The 16,435-nt window shown below is 34.0% G+C and overlaps 3 protein-coding genes across 5 annotated transcripts; 2 read left to right on the top strand and 1 right to left on the bottom strand.

Moving 5' to 3' along the window:
• The first annotated feature begins 1,772 nt into the window (after positions 1–1,772).
• LOC132635662 (phosphate transporter PHO1 homolog 5-like) lies at positions 1,773–6,817 on the top strand. The gene is made up of 13 exons (XM_060352142.1): positions 1,773–2,540; positions 3,173–3,482; positions 3,591–3,639; positions 3,779–3,850; positions 4,344–4,473; positions 4,561–4,681; positions 4,773–5,031; positions 5,117–5,221; positions 5,547–5,591; positions 5,689–5,838; positions 5,912–6,190; positions 6,273–6,409; positions 6,537–6,817. The coding sequence occupies exons 1-13, from the start codon at positions 2,093–2,095 to the stop codon at positions 6,637–6,639; spliced, it is 2,208 nt and encodes a 735-aa protein (XP_060208125.1). The 5' UTR covers positions 1,773–2,092; the 3' UTR covers positions 6,640–6,817.
• Positions 6,818–10,076: 3,259 nt separating this feature from the next.
• LOC132635661 (uncharacterized) lies at positions 10,077–13,950 on the bottom strand. Of its 3 annotated transcripts, XM_060352139.1 has the most exons (3): positions 13,813–13,950; positions 11,173–11,232; positions 10,077–10,850 (listed from the first exon to the last, which is right to left on the bottom strand). In XM_060352139.1, the coding sequence occupies exon 3, from the start codon at positions 10,781–10,783 to the stop codon at positions 10,280–10,282; it is 504 nt and encodes a 167-aa protein (XP_060208122.1). In that variant the 5' UTR covers positions 10,784–10,850; positions 11,173–11,232; positions 13,813–13,950; the 3' UTR covers positions 10,077–10,279. The 3 variants fall into 3 exon arrangements, with proteins under 3 accessions (XP_060208122.1, XP_060208124.1, XP_060208123.1); XM_060352141.1 differs by lacking the exon at positions 11,173–11,232 and having other exon boundaries at positions 13,813–13,947; XM_060352140.1 differs by lacking the exons at positions 11,173–11,232; positions 13,813–13,950 and adding an exon at positions 10,928–11,157.
• Positions 13,951–14,734: 784 nt separating this feature from the next.
• Positions 14,735–16,019, top strand: LOC132638315 (uncharacterized serine-rich protein C215.13-like). Its single transcript, XM_060355248.1, has one exon. It carries the CDS (start codon positions 14,753–14,755, stop codon positions 15,767–15,769), a length of 1,017 nt encoding a protein of 338 aa, XP_060211231.1. The 5' UTR covers positions 14,735–14,752; the 3' UTR covers positions 15,770–16,019.
• The last annotated feature ends 416 nt before the right edge of the window (positions 16,020–16,435 follow it).

Raw genomic sequence — 16,435 nt, 5'->3', positions numbered from 1 at the left:
TGAAAAATGCGAAAAATATTTTGAGACGGAGGGAGTATAATATACATTGCTAAAACGTTACAGATGGCTGTGCCGCTGAGTATCTTGCTGCCACGTAGCACATGTACAATCCTCTTTTCCCCATCTCACTGTTTGACTCCAGCAAGCTGAAAAATCTATAGACGTCACCTAATATAATGCAGACTTATATATAAAGAGGGAGTTCTTCGGATCATAATAACTCAAAAACTGAATATTTGACGTACTTATGCGGTTAAGATTGTCCAAAAGCACTTTGTAACCATAATGTGAATGGGAGAAAAACATATATAATTAATTATTACGCCATTAAGTATTGTATAAGATAAAAAGTAAGTTAAGTTTTGGGACTTTGTACAGTTACTTACCATGCAACTGGTAGAAGGAAAATCAAATTACTACTACGGGTATATTATATTACTCCAGTTTGACAATTTCACTTGTCTGACACCGCTTCGTTATTCTCTCTCCCTTCTACAAGTGGAAAAACAATCATTCACCCACTTTAGTCTTCATATATAGCTGTTAAGTGTAGGCTTCAAATTAAAGCTAAGTTCTTTTTGCTCTCCAATATTGATTTTCAAGGTAAACTATCATTCTTCCGGGACATTAAATCACACGTTTGTTTCTAATTTAATGTGATACCACTTAATACAAAAATGTGTGACTATGATGCTTGATAGAGTTCATAGTTTGTGTCATTAATATCACTGCTTATTTGCCAATAATTATGGACAGCTAGCTGTTTTTTAATGTGCATCTTCTTAATTTCTTGAAAATTTCCCCTTTGGGGGTTTGTGTGAAGATGGATTCTTGTCATGCATCATTGAGAAGTAGTTCAGAACCCCTATGGATTGTGTTCCCCTTATGGACAAACATAATCTCTATGGCCTTTGAAGTATACAATAGGAAGAAGAATTAGTATTATATAGTATATGCTTGCACCTTTTAATCTATCTTTTTGTTGTATTAATTTCTTTCTAAGGGGCAGTGGCGAAACCAGGAATTCTGACTAGGAGAATACATAGAAAATGTTACACCTGATATTTGAACCTGCATTTCTCTTATATTAATGGATTCCAAATTTTACTGTATATATGTGTGTATAGAAAAGTTTGTTTTCACCCTATTTATGCAGTACAACTTTCCTGACGAATTGAATCCCCTTAATAGCATGTGGCTCTGCCACTGGCTGGGGGGCTGGGGGTATATGGTGGTGGTGGTTGCTTTTTAGAAAAATGAGATACTTTGTGTTTACTATTGAAGTTCTATGATTGATAGTCCAATCACAATCCTAAAACTTTGTAGGTATGACTATTGAGTTATCCAACAGCCAATATTTGAGATTCATCTGAACTATAAACTAGATTCATAATGCTTAAAGCTTATCGTCTAAAAAGATCAAACGATGGAAATTAACTCATATAGATATCACAGGTCTTCCTAAGCAAATTGAAAGTTAGAGGGTCAAACTCTGTTCTGCATAGTTCCATTTTCATGATCTTCGATTTTTAAGTACTTGACATAAGTTGATTGCACCAGTTATCTCCTGCATCCTTCTATCTCTTGTACTGTTCTAAGTATACTTTGTTTCTTTTATGTTTTTCTTAGAATTTGAACACCTTAATTGTGAGTCTTCTTACATTTTCTCTTCATTTTCCATTTACAGTTCTGTTTGTCTGGGCTCAATTGTTTTGAGGAAAGTGTTTTTCTAGGTACTAATTCATTTCCATTGTTCGATTGTCTCAAGAATGTTGTTAAAGAAAAAGAATTTTGCATCGATTGAAGCAAAATAACTTTGTATAGTTAGGAGTACAACTCATTTTCTTTCTCAACTCTTTCTGCTCTTTCATCAATATACAATGTGTTTCTATGCCTATAATTTTTACAAATATCCAAATGCGCGCAAACTGGCCCGGACAACACCGTAACCAAAAAAAAAAGAAAAAAAAAAGGGTACAACTATCACCAAAGAACATGTATTTGGATATTTGGTAGTCTGTAATACATGTTCTTACATGATCTTGGCTTCTATAATAGCTAGAGAGAATCCAAGCTGCTGACTACTTAAAAAATGAAGTTTGGGAGAGAATTTAAGGATCAAATGGTGCCTGAGTGGATTGAGGCTTATATGGACTATGGCGAGCTCAAACACCTCTTGAAAGGTATAGACTGCACGAAGAAAGGAGATATTGAGAATCAAGAAAGTGAAATTGGGAAAAGCCAACAAAAGAATTGGACAAAGTTATCAAATCGAAAGTTGTGTGTACCAGCTGATCTAGGAGAAGCTGAAAAGTCAATTTTTGAAAAATTGGATAATGAGCTTGAAAGAGTTAATAGCTTTTACAAGGACAAAGTGGAAGAGGCAAAGGGAGAAGCTGCTGAATTGGCCAAACAAATGGATGCTTTGATAGCTCTCCGGGAAAAGGTAAAAGAAAAGGATACCAAAGATTTGCCTGCAGACAAAGCTACTACTGCAGCATCCTCAAAGATTACTTCTCCAAGCAGGGCGTTGAGTGAAGGTAAGTCCAGTAAACTATCACCTTTTTCAGTCATTACAAGCCTTTGGCTAGTGCAAATACTGTAGAACTTTGTCTGCTATGTTGCTCGGATACGAGTGCACCTATCTACACGGGTGCACATCTGGAGGTCAAATTCGTCATCACATATACACTTAGTGTAATTATAGCTTAAGTTTTTATTTTTAGTTACTTGAATTATCATGCTTTAGTAGTTAGTACTCTTAACTTCATTGAAAGGTGTTTGGGATATGGTTAGTGTTTTTGGAGGATCTGACATGGGTATAATGATATTTTTGAAAGATCTAAGCAACATAGCTACTCTCCGCATATTCCATAAACATATACTTGAAAGGCTTTTTGATCATGAATGATGGTGAATACAAATAGAAATGAGAGCCTTAATGGGAAATTATACCCTAATCTTCTAGAAAAGTGCATAGTTCTCTATTCAGATTATGTACTAAGACTAATCAAACATGATTATCAGAAGAATTCTTTGACATAATATATTTGGTTGCTATGATGTAAAGGGTTCATGGACTAGCAAGGTGGTGAAAACGCAGCTGACATTCTGATTGTAAGCTTCTATTTCATAAGATTTGCTTTGCACTTATTAGATGTCTAAAATGCAGAGAAAGACAACCTCGACTTCACAAAAGAAGTGGACAAGTTTGGCGAGAACCCCATAAAACCAGCTTCTTCTTCAAGCAATAATAAAGATCCTTCATTAGATCAACATGGACGTACTCCCTCAGACGTTCTTGAATGCGTCAAAATTCAAAATACATCTGGCACTCCAAAATCATCGGTAGAAAGACTATTACTTGGTACCACCGAGAAAGAGTGTAGCTTCAGTCAAGATGAGCTAAAGGAAGTTGAAGAAAAGTTGAGAAAGGCCTTCGTTGAGTTCTACCAGAAACTTTGCCACCTAAATCAGTACAGGTTCTCAAGAAAAGGATCTAATTAACTTTTTAAATTGCAAAAGAGATATTTTGGTGCTTCCAATTTTTCTTCGGTGTTTATCTGACTCTTCTTTCACTGATGAACCAGTTTTATGAACCTCTCAGCATTTTCTAAGATCCTAGAAAAATATGAAAAGGTCAGACACGCATCAGGTGCATATTTAGCTTTCTGAATAAAATTTCAGTTCGTGGAATAGGTACAGAAAAATTGCATTATGTGACAACAACAGTACTTCTTTAGTTACCACTAATTGATTTATGAATGGCCAACTGCAGATTACTTCAAGAAAGGTGATGAGACCGTACATGAAAGTCGTGGATAACTCCTATATTGGAAGTTCTGATGAGGTCTGTTCAAATTCACTGAATCCAATCAAGGGATTTGGATTATTTTCTTTAGTGCTTTTCAGTTTGTTAGATAAAAGGAAGTATGCTAAAGAAAAGAGCATACATGTTGAAAAGAAAAACACCGCTATTCGATGGACCAAATAGCCTACTGTTTAATTTAAGTGTTTTGATTTAAGCTACACTATTTTAATGGTTCAAAAAGCAGTATATGTTATGTTAAAATGCATGAAATTTTCATTGTGTTGCAAACGAATGTGAAAAGCCACTTTACTTAAGGTGTATTAATTGAATGTTAAAAATCCTCTGAATTCTCTGAATATTAACACTAAGAAGTATTTTCTTACAGAAATGAAAACTATATATGATAAGATGGCAGGTTGTAGTACCCTTAATTAGTAACTACCCTAAGCTTGCATGCCTTGTCCATATTAATATACTCCGGATTTTTTTATGCTCCATTATAGATTCACTTCGTTTGTTTTTCATGTTCTAGGTTAGTAGTCTACTGAAGAAGGTAGAAGCAACATTTGTCAAGCACTTTTCCAATTCTGAGCAAGGGGATGGCATCAAATTATTAAGGCCAAAAAGAAAAAGAGAGAAACACAGCTTACGATTTCGTTCAGGTTGAGAACTGCTCTTTATTAAAAAAATTATTCACAGTTCTCAACATCTGTTTAGCTTATAGCTTATCCTTTGTTCTCTATGTTCAGGGTTCTTCTGTGGATTCTCAATTGCTCTAATTATTGCGGTTGGGTTAATCATACAAACAAGAAAGTTATTGGACAAAGAGGAGGCTACATTGTACTTGGATAGCATCTTCCCCCTTTACAGGTTAAGAAATTTTTTGGATCTTCAAATAATCCATGGTTAAAATGAAAGAACACAGCTAGATCTGAAATATATACCTTAAATTATCTTGCAGTTTCTACGGATACATCATCTTACATATGCTTTTTTGTGCTGCAAATATATACTTGTGGAGGTGCTATAGAATCAACTACGCGTTTATACTAGGATTCAAGCCAGGAACCGAATTAGATCACAGGGAAGTTTTCCTTTTAGTCTCTGGTCTTGCAGTTTTTGTACTCACCACTTGCCTGGTACAATTGCATATCAGGATGGACTCGAGGATTCAAGATCACGAGACATATGTCGAACTGGTCCCTTTGGGCTTACTCATTGTGAGATTTCAAATACAAGTTAAATGCCGGTTGAGCACTATAATCATTTACATTTTGTCTAATCAATTCTCTGATTCAAATGCAGGGTTTAGTCCTCATATGTCTCTGTCCTTTTAACATCATCTATCGTTCGAGCCGTTTCTTCCTTATTCGAAGTCTATTTCGTAGTATTTGTGCTCCTTTTTACAAGGTGGTTGATCCTACTATGCTTGAATTCTATATATAAGTCAATGGTGGTTGACTCCACCATGCTTGAATTCTATTTACAAGTCAAACTTCTCTGTAACAGCATCGTTTGTTCCGATACTTTTTGATTGTTATAGCGAAATGTTGTTATAAAGAACATATAATATAACATAAATGAAAGATCGGTTCCACAAAAAACATAGCTGTTATAATGAAATGTTATTATAGAGAATGGCTGTTGCCTGTTAGAGAAAGGTCTGTCTGTATGTAGAATATGTTTTTGTCGACTTTTGGTTGAATTTACAAGAGTTGATAGTGTTTATCTGCAGGTCAATATGATAGATTTTTTCTTATCAGACCAGCTAGCCAGCCAGGTTTCTTACTTTATTGGACAATCAATAGGTGATATGGATCTTCTTCTTCTTTTTTAATTTGGATTTCTGACCTCTTTCTGCATCTGCTTGACCTCAGACACAAGCGATAAGAAGTTTCGTATACTACATTTGTTATTATGGTTGGGGAAAAGCCTCTACTGGACGAAAAATGTGCCATGTTAGTGATGTCTACATCGTCTTCTATTACATTTCAGCTGCAATTCCTTATTGGATTCGATTCTTCCAGGTACTCATACATTTTGTCATAACCAATACATTAGCCTATCGGAGTGTACTCAATGGATCCAATTAATGTCCAGTGTATGCGACGATTAGTGGAAGAGAAAAAGATGCAGCATGGATTCAACAGTTTCACCTATTTCTCGATGCTTCTGTCAGTTGTCCTTCAGTCAACATTCAGACTACGGAAAAAAACGACTTGGAAAGTGTGGGCTTTGGCTAGCTCGTTTGTTGCAGCTCTGGCAAACATATCTTGGGATATCAAGATGGACTGGGGTCTTCTTCAACATAAGTCGAGAAATTTTCTTCTAAGAGACAAGCTACTGCTACCCCACAAAACTGCATATTACATAGCTATGGTAAAGTTTCCAAGTTGATGAAACATAAAGTCCCTTGTCTATTCTTTCCCAATCTAATATTTTCTTGCTCATTTGATGGTAGATTCTCGAGGTTCTCCTGAGATTTGTGTGGCTGCAAGTAGTATTGAGTTTTGACATGTGCCCACTACGTGGAAAAGTCATAACAAGCACATTTGCAAGCTTAGAAATTCTTCGTCGTGGCATTTGGAACTTCTTTAGGTAAATTTTATTGTCCCTGTGCTATATTAGGAGTTCAACGGTATACTTTTTCTTCTTTTTTCGCCGCTAGTTTCTTATGACAGACGAATGAAAATGGATACGTTTGAGTTATGATTGTTCTTTTCAGATTGGAGAATGAGCACCTAAACAATGTTGGGGAGTACCGAGCATTCAAGTCGCTCCCATTGCCCTTCGTTACATATGACGAGAAGGTTGGCAAAAATGAGTAGGATGATACGTCTTATATCTGTTCTGTTTCATCAAAAGATGAATGTGTAAATAGACTACCCTTTCCCAGGAGGGTTGCATACATTTTCAATTACCAGTTCTGTGTATGCAAATATTAGTTATTACAAATAATCTTAAATATTTTGTAAACTTTTTCATCAAAATTTTATTTATCTCTTATAGGCTAATGAACTTTACACATTAAGGTCATTTCTAAAAAAAATTCTGTGAATTCAATGAATCCAAACTCATTAAACTTGACATATTCTATAAGATAGACACTTGAACTTGACAAAAGTGAATCTTTTAAACACTCGTGTACGTAAGGTCAAGTGTGTGAAATACACTTGCTTATAATGTGTTGAGTGGACCAATTATTGAATGACACGTGTAATTTTTATAAAAGTTTATAAAAATATAACTAAATTATATATCAAAAATTTGAAAAGTACTTATGTTAAAGAAATATATTAAGGAAAAAGAAAAAACAAACCCCTCCCACCCTCTAACCCTTTACATCCCCCACCTCCCCACCCCAAACCAATTCCATCTTCTTCCCAAAAAAAGCCCGGCCCTTCAAAATACTCACTCAATTTGGTCATATGAGTTAAAAAACTTTGCTTAGAATCGGACCTCACCTACAGACTTTCTCCAAGTTTTGACGCCATAAACCACAGCCAAGAATACCCATTTCTTGAGTACAAGATTTGATGTTTAGAAATATCCATGTGTTGGGTTTAATGCTTCATTTTCACAGTAAGCACATTAGAAATTACATCAAACGATTTATTTGTATAATTGTATCTTACTGAGTTTTCTTCTATAAAATTATATTTTCTAGTGATATAGTAATAATTTAATTACCAAAACAAGGTCATCGTAGCTATGGAGAACATGAAGCCAATGGTGAAGGAGAAGAATATGAGGATATCATGGAGGAGTTACGAGACACCCATGGAGTTGTTTTTGGAAATGTAAAAAGTCAATTACATATGTAGAGTAATTTGAGTAAAAAAAAGAAAGCATAATTTGAGTTATTCAATCGCTTAGCTGTGTGTACAAACATGCATTTGCCATGTCATCACGAGATGCCTGTGAGATACACTTTTGTCAAGTTTAAGGGTCTATCTGATCACTGATAAAGTTTGAATGTCTATCTTACAAAACGTGTCAAGTTTAAGGGCCTATCTAGGTATTAAGCCGATGAAAAATTATTTCCTAATGAGATAAGGGTAAAAAACACACTTCAACTGTCACTTTTTTTTAGTTTCATACCTAAACTATCAAAAGTTTGAGAAAACTACCTAAACTATCACTATCTAGTTTGCAAAATACACCTCAAATTATTCTTAAATGGCATGTGATCTACACCTTCCATTTTATATAAAAATGTTACCAAGTGTTGTCCATGTGGATAAATAATGTCACAATGGCACCTACATGGAAATTATTAAAAAAAAACTATTTGTTTTAAAAAACAAACTGAAAAATAATAATTTTTGTAAAAAAATATAAAAAATTATAGAAAATAAAAAAAATAGCTTAAAAAATGGATTTTTTTTTTTTAAAAAGAAAACTGATTATTTAGTTTCACATTTTTTTTTTAAAAAAAGATCAACTTTTTCATTTTTTTAATCATATTTTTTTAAAAAATCCAGATTTAAAAAAAAATATACATTTTTTTTTTATAAAAAAATATTATTTTTTAATTTTCATGTATGTGCCACCATAGCATTACTTATGCCCTGTGGACAATTTTTTGAGAAAATTTCAGCTTCACTTGCCTTTTGGAGAGCGAGTTCACACATTTAGTTCAGATGTGTTTTGCAAACTAGATAGCGATAGTTTAGGTAGTTTTCTCAATCTTATGATAGTTTAGGTATGAAACTAAAAAAAAAAAGTAATCGTTAGGATATGTTTTTGTCCCTTATCTCTTTCTTAATCTTAGTAAAGAAAATGAAAGAGGAAAATAGCATTAGGTTTTTTAAAAATCGAAAACCAAACCAACAATAACTAATTGTGCACTATATTTGATTTGGATTTATTTTGATTTTCATTGAAAAAACTGTCTCAAACTGAACAATGAACACCCTTAATTGATATTAATGTGTATAAATGATAACAATTTTTTATGTTTTCAGACAGTCAATTAGACCAAGCTATGATCCGATTGTTTAAATACAATTTACTAACAAGTTTAAAGGGTTGTCAATGTATTAAGCAAAAAGCCTTGACCAAAATAAGTTATTATTTAAACCAATTCACCAAAGTAATACGTTTTTTTTTTTTTTTTTTTACAGAACTAGCATAAACGTATTCCTGAGTAACGTATTAGGCATTATTTTATTCAAAAATTCTAACGGAAAAAATAGCTGGGGTTAACGGTGTTAAAATCGAATTCGTGACTGTTAGTAACATATTATTCCTAATACGTTACTGTCAGTAACGACTTTAGAGAATCCAAATACGAACAATCCTTCTATCTAATCTGACATTGACTGATGTTAAAGCCGTAACTAGGAGTTACGATTTTAGGATAAAACGTAACTGACAGTTACGTTTCTACTCAAACTAGGCATGCGCAAAGCTTGCGGGTTGTGTAGGCAAACTGGACATGATAGGCATCAATGTCCAACCCATAGTCAAACTTAGTGTTAGTCGAGTTTGTCAAGTTATTATATTAGTTCATTAGTAATCAGTTAATTTTTTTTTTTTTGCTTCTTTATTTTATATGATCAATATGCTCAGTTTCCTAAATTTTATGTAGGAGCGATCAATACGTGTTTCCTAAATTCTCTACTATGTATACTTAAGCATGCACATCTGACATGAGCTTAATTTTTTTGTTAACCAATTTTGAAACCTTACTGAGGATCCATTTCCTAAATATTACACTGCATGAGATGAGATGAATATAGCTCTAGACTATAAATGAGATGAATATAGCAGAAAATCTAAGTCTCTTCCAACAAGTATTTGGCTAGCCTCATTACATAGAAATATTCATCTTAGACATCTCTTCCAACAAGTATTTGGCCAGCCTCATTACATGAAACTTTTGTGAAGTTCAGCACCTGTACTAATCTTTTCTAGTTAATTAACTAAATGCATAACCAGTAGAAATAAACCAGCACCTGTATGAATAAAGTGAAGTTCAGCATCTGTAGGAACAAAGTGAAGAAATACATATAAATGCCTCATGGAAATCTTTTCATAAAATTTCACTTCTTTACACCATAGCTGAATACAAAAAGCAAAAAAAGACTAATACACCATAACTGTTTCTTTTCCAGCTTCAAAACAACACCAGCAGTGAGCCAAAAAAAAAAAATCATTCCTACTAAACTGCTGATGACTTGCTAGCAAAAACCATAGCTAATACATGACTTCCAATTAAAACTTACAGTACTTGCTAGCAAAAATCAAATACAATCATGACTTCCAATTAAAACTTCTTTGCACCATAGCATAGAAAACGTAGCTGAATACAAAAAGCAAAAAAAAATAATACACCAACTGTGCCTTCATCTTACTTACAGTTAGCAAAAAAAAAAAAAAAAAAAGGAGATCATTCCTACTAAACTAGATCAGCGAGATTATGTGCCTTCATCTTACTTACAAGCCAAACTATTAGTGATGCATTCATTTATTTTTGCTTCTACCTTGCTGCTTTTTACCTCTACAGCGCTGCTTTTTAATCCTACCGTGCTGATCAAGAAAGTGACTCCCGGTCGCACAACGCTTACGAATAATTTTACGCTTCTGCCTCATTGATGGTTCACCATCCACTTCATCGTTGGAATCATCCAACTCATTACCTTGTATCTCAATATTGCAGTCCTGCCCATCATCTCTATTAGTGGCCTCAGGGATATCGATGGACATTTGCACAGGCGATGAGTTAAAAACAGGACCATTCTCAACAAATATATTCTCAAAAGACGAAAAACTTGGATCTCTTGAATATTGTGGAGTTTGTGGCGTCATGTATGGCACAATTTGAGTAGTTGTTGGTTGATATGTCATAGCTGATGCCTGAGTGAATTCGTGAGTGTCGCCTCTTGAAGTGGAACTAATATTACAATTTGTTGTTGCTGGATCATCTTCCGGGACTGCTTGGGCATCTTCCTGATGCATTTCATCCATTTCGATAGACACTTGACCTCTCTTAATAGCACGTTCCCTCCTACCAGCAACACCACCTTTTCCTCACCTACGAACAGAGGGACGTATATGGTCAACATGTACTCCATCTTTTTTATAATCGGCTTGTAAATGAATTCTATCAACCTCGTGCACATATGTCAAGCACTTTTCACCTTCACTCCGCACCATTGCACGAAACATATAAAATTCCTCAAATAATGGCTGATCACCGAGTGATTTTGCTTTATCATAGAATTGGAATTTTTGCAATCCTAATGTATAATTTGATCTTAAAGCACAAACGTCAATTTACTATAACATAGAATAAAAAGAACAAACATTGTGCATTATAACTAAACATATAGGACAGAAAAAAATCGAGAAGTTACCCCTATCAGTCAGAGTACTTTCTTGCTTTTTTTGCTTGAGGAAATTTGAATTTGAAAATCCTGCGAAAGCCAAAGTGGCTGACCATTATATTGCAGTCAAATAAACAAATAACCAGTACTGTTATATATTAAAACTCCGAAATTTACCATCCCCATTCCCAAGAAAGAAACCAAAACCTCATTAACAAAATAACCAAAATTCTTCAACATAAAGCTCTGAACTAATGGAAAAGGGAAAAAAAAAAAATAGTGAATGGTGTGGTTATGGGAGTGGCACTGAGGCACTACAAATAGTGTTGTACAAAGAAGCACCTATAGATATAAGGGATATGTGGCACATTCAATTATTGTCTTCTTCAAATTTATTTTTGTCTAATACAAATAATATGAATAAATTTTTAAAAAGTTTTTCAGTAGAACTTTGTTTCTAGATCTAAGAAAAACACTGTGAAGTGTTTATGTTTGTACACATTACAGCGATGCTTCCCTTTTTAGTGTTTTGATATTGAATTTCATTTTATCAATCTGATTTACAACATTTGGTGGGCAAGAAATGAAGTTGTGTGACAAATGAAACTAATACCAAGCATGGTCTGTGCAAGTATCCATCACGAGCTGTATATAAGATAGACGAGCAAGCAGAGGAGGAAGGAATGCAAAAGAGGTAGACAGTGGATAGATAATCTGTATCAACATGCATAGCTTAGGGTATACTTATTTGTTTACATATGGTCTAAGACATAGGAATGCCTCAGTCTTATCAAGTGATTGTTCTAATGAATATGCCCACAGTTAATGTAATCAAATGATTGTTCTAATGAATATGCCCATAGTTGAAAACTAATACTACTTCCATTATTTATGACTTCCTGCTATTGAAAAACTCTACTTTTACAATTTCCCTCTACAAGGAGAAAAACTAATATAAATTAAATCTAGTTTAAATTCTTCTAACTGTGATTTGGTATGTTGACATCTAAACACTTCAATTTCTTTTTGCAAGAGGTCATGTTTAGTGGATGCATAATAAAATGATTGTCTCATAAGTTTGCAAACATGTAATTGAAAATTTTAGAAGGCAAGTATTTGGAAACAAAAATTAGAACAGTCGTATACTCCTTATTCCACTTTCCAAGGATTTCCATGCAAATGATATAGCACACTAAGAACAAATGCTCAATATGATAGCATGGGAGAAACCTCTCAATGAAAGAAAAGTGAGGGATTCTCGAAGAAGTATTAACAGAATAGACAACTTTTTCAACTTTTGGTTTGAAAAATCAGTTGGGAAGACATGATATCAAAGCCAAGTGAATCACTAGCTTTTCTTTTTTGTTTTTTACAAGCGATTTTTTTTAGAGTGTTTACCACTTGAGCAACCCCTTCTTGTCATCAAGTGAATTACTGGTATTTAGATGTACAATATAGTAATAGAGAGGCGTTAAAAAGCGCCACCTCTTACTATAGAACACTTTAATATAGAGAAGAAAGTTGAAATGTTTGACAAAAGTACATTACTATGCGAAGGAGCGTAAGAAACCAAAATAAGTTAAATCTTATACCATTCCATTACAAAGGAAGTACCATAATAGAGCTACTGAACCAAAAACTGAAAAGACATTTTCAGTCCATTCATAAATTTCGGAAAGAATACACCTATTTTCCTTTTTTTTCAATATAAATTTTTCTAACTCAGTAATCAAGGTGGACGATTGAGGTAATATGATTTTGTTCAGAAAGATGCATCAAGGTCAACAAAAATAGCACAGAAAATCAGCTTGTCGCATAAGCCAAATAAATGTACAAGTAATCTAGTTATTATGCAACATAGTTTGCAAAATCGTGCATGACTTTGTAAGAACAAATGAACGATGCAAACAACTCATAATGATTACTATGTGATCCCAATGCCTAAATACCTTTAGCTTCAAATCATCCCCCTCTCAACTGAAAATTGGCACTCCATTGTTCTCTCCTTTTGTATTATAAATCTCACCTTTACAACTCATAATCCTCATAAGAACCTCCAACATTAAATCATAAAAATAATATATTTAATCACATATATACACTAAACAAAAGTAAACGATGAATATAACAATAATGAGACCAAATTACCTTGCTGAATAAAGTAAGCCAACAATAGTAGAAACGATCTCGAAAAAATCGGAGGTCAAAGTCAAGTGTTTCAAATGCGGTAAATTTAGTCCCACCACTTATTTCAAGCCATACCATCACATGAAACACATAAAGCAACTCAACAAAAAATTAGGACAGATTAAATCTGAAAGTAAAGTTTGAAACACAAGTATGCTGAGAAAATACTGATAAGGAAAATGTTATACTTTTTGTTTTCATAAATTCCCTTATTCCTCTAATTTTTTGAATGATCTAAGTGTTTCGATCTTGCTAAGAAAATCCACCACCATAAAGCTAAGCAAACAAAGAAAAAGAGGAAGAACAAAAGAACCCACATGAAAATCGGATGAAGCAGCACACAATAGCTCAGAAGTACAATGGAAAAGAAGCCGAGAAACATTGAAGAGAGAGTTCAGGAAAATACTGACAACAACAATGAATTTAAGCCATAAAATTGGTAAATTAGAAGAAAATTAGGGTAAAAAATTAAGATAAACTTACCAAAATGCAACACCCAGATGAGAAAGCAAAGATCCGCCCTTGAAAATCTGGAACAGAAGAGAAAAGAATTGATTCTTCTAGAACTACCAATCGAGCAAGAGAAATAGTACGGAAAAGAAGCACACCTGAAAGGAGAACGTTCTAGGTGCGTGGAGAATTTGTGAGAAAATACGGAGCTATATAAATTCTGTACAAGGTGAGTTTACCGAACTACCCTTGGTCGTTCATGGACTCATGCTTATTGTATAGTTACACTGAACACATCGTTATTTTAAATGAAGAGACCACTAATAGTCGTGATCTTAGGATACGTAATAGGACTAAATCGTTACTGTCAGTAACGACTTTTATTTTAACGCCGTCCACTTATTAGCTGTTTTTCCTGTTAGAATTTTTGAATAAAATAATGCCTAATACGTTACTCAGGAATACGTTTATGCTAGTTCTGTAAAAAAAATTAAAAATGTATTATTTTGGTGAATTAGTTTAAATAATAGCTTATTTTGGTCAAAAATTCGCAAAAACTAATTAATACATTGTTAATTTGGAAGGGTTAATTGCTTGATGTTTTCCCGTTTCATGCAATTTGATAAAATCATTGTTATAACTCAAAATTATTATAAAAGTAACAAAACTAGAGATTATTATTAAGGAAAGTACATGGGACAAAATCTTACGAATTTTCCTTTTTCCAGTCCTGGTTCGGACTGCGTTAATTAATCCTAGGTTGATTTTGACTCGGAAAAAAAATCAAGAAACCTCAAGTTCAATCCGTGTCTACATGGGAAAAATCAACAAATCAATAAAAGGGTCACTAGACCCTCTATTCTTTATTCATTCATTCATACTGCTTACTTTCCAAAAAATATTCTTCATACTGCTTAATTTCACTTACTCCATGGAAGACGTTGATAATGTGAATGATCACCACAATGTTCCAATGTTGTCTGCAGAAGATAGTGTTGTAGATGCCAACCCAATTAGCTATTTTCTTCCTCCTCAGTTGTCATCAACACTAACATCAACTCCTCTTTCTAGTACTAGTACTGATGATTTTTCTTTAATGTACCCCATGGCCATTCTAGATGACGACGACGACGACACTGCTTTGTTTTCAGAAATTTCAACCCTGTCTCTGTTTCCAGAAACTTCTGAAAACCCTTCAGAGCCCACTTTTTCTCTATTTCCAGAAGTTTCCACTGTCCTGTGTCTTTCTTTGCCGGGCACACCTTCGACTATAATTAGTCAAGATTCTTCTGCTTCATCAAACAATGCATCAGGTAATTGTGCTCCCAAAAGGTTGCACAATTTGTCTCTGTTTCCAGAACTTCTTGAAAACTTAGGTGCTTCGAAACCAATTGCAAACAATAATCCTCCTCCTCCTCATCCGCCATCATCAACATCATCGTCACCGTCCACTGCTCTCTGTCTTTCTCCACCATCCACACCCGATACCTCTTCGACTATAATGACTCTCCAATGTTCCATTGGTAGTCAAGATTCTTCATCTTCCGGTAATTGTGGTACAAAAAGGTCGTTGTTCCAAGAATCAACGAACGACCCCAAACGGCAATGTCTAATGGTGGGGGAAGAAGGGCATTGGATAACTAAGAAGTTGACTAAGAGCGATGTGAATGGAGCTTCAAGGCTATTGTTACGTAGACAAGAAGTGAAGAGTTATATTTTGCCTTTCTTGAATGAGGAACAACAAGCTATAGTTTGTCAAGGTAAATGTGGGATTGATGTAACTGTATTTGATTTGGATACACAAACTGAACATATTTTGACCCTCAAGAAATGGGCAACTAATAACTTTCAACTCGTTAAAGCCTGGACGACTGAGTTTGTGAAAAGAAGGAATCTGAAACAGGATGATGTGATTGCCATTCGTTGGGAGAAAAACAATTCAAGATTTTGCTTTCGAGTTGAGAAGAGACATCAAGAAACTGGTGTATGATCTTCTTGGTGTCTAAATTGTCATGTTAATTTTTGTTTTATTAAATGGTTTATTCTTTTGTAAGTATTGAGACAAAGCCTTTTAATGTTGCTTCATTTATATAATCATTCTTTTTTGCTTCCAGTATTCTGTTTTGATCTTTAGTTTAGCTTAAAAGAAGAAAAAATTGAGTTCACTGCAGGCTGTTTGGCCAAAAATTCCTTAATGTGAAAAATGCTTTTGTGTCAAGATCGCCATGTTTGGCTAATCAATTTGAAAAGTATTTTTGTATATATTAGATTGTAGTAATAATTTGTGCTTGACTAAAATTTCAAAAGTGCTCTTGAGGAAAAACTAGTATTTGACCAAACAACTCAAAACTTTAAAATAATCACTGTTAATTTTTTATTTTTTAAAAAAAAGTTTAACTTCTCCGAAGCTTGATTTTAGCAAAGTGCTTAGTTCGATTTTCAAATGAGACTTCCAAACCAAATTAGAACCTGCCCATTGGGAAACACTTGAATATGGCAGCATGAAGGGGACTGCCTTAATTATCAAGTCTCTGTTTAACCAGGGAACTTCCTATTATGCACAAAAGAAAGCAATGATAAAAGGATTCAAGTTTATATTACACCGATAATATAGGAACTTTTTACACTATTAGTGAGTTCAACTCGACAGATATAC

The sequence above is a fragment of the Lycium barbarum genome, chromosome 4 (genome assembly GCF_019175385.1).
Source record: "Lycium barbarum isolate Lr01 chromosome 4, ASM1917538v2, whole genome shotgun sequence".
In the NCBI taxonomy this organism is placed as follows: domain Eukaryota; kingdom Viridiplantae; phylum Streptophyta; class Magnoliopsida; order Solanales; family Solanaceae; genus Lycium; species Lycium barbarum.
The sequence above is the reverse complement of the archived record's forward strand: the minus strand, read 5'-3'. Positions and strand labels throughout refer to the sequence as shown.

What these genes read in the sequence shown, in the direction of transcription:
- LOC132635662 (XM_060352142.1), top strand. Translation starts at nt 2,093, where the DNA reads ATGAAGTTTGGGAGAGAATTTAAGGATCAAATGGTGCCTGAGTGGATT. An exon ending in CAGCTTACGATTTCGTTCAG is followed by an intron (nt 4,474 to 4,560) that starts GTTGAGAACTGC and finishes CTCTATGTTCAG; the next exon opens with GGTTCTTCTGTGGATTCTCA. An exon ending in TTTGTGCTCCTTTTTACAAG is followed by an intron (nt 5,222 to 5,546) that starts GTGGTTGATCCT and finishes GTTTATCTGCAG; the next exon opens with GTCAATATGATAGATTTTTT.
- LOC132635661 (XM_060352139.1), bottom strand. Translation starts at nt 10,783, where the DNA reads ATGGATGAAATGCATCAGGAAGATGCCCAAGCAGTCCCGGAAGATGAT.
- LOC132638315 (XM_060355248.1), top strand. Translation starts at nt 14,753, where the DNA reads ATGTTGTCTGCAGAAGATAGTGTTGTAGATGCCAACCCAATTAGCTAT.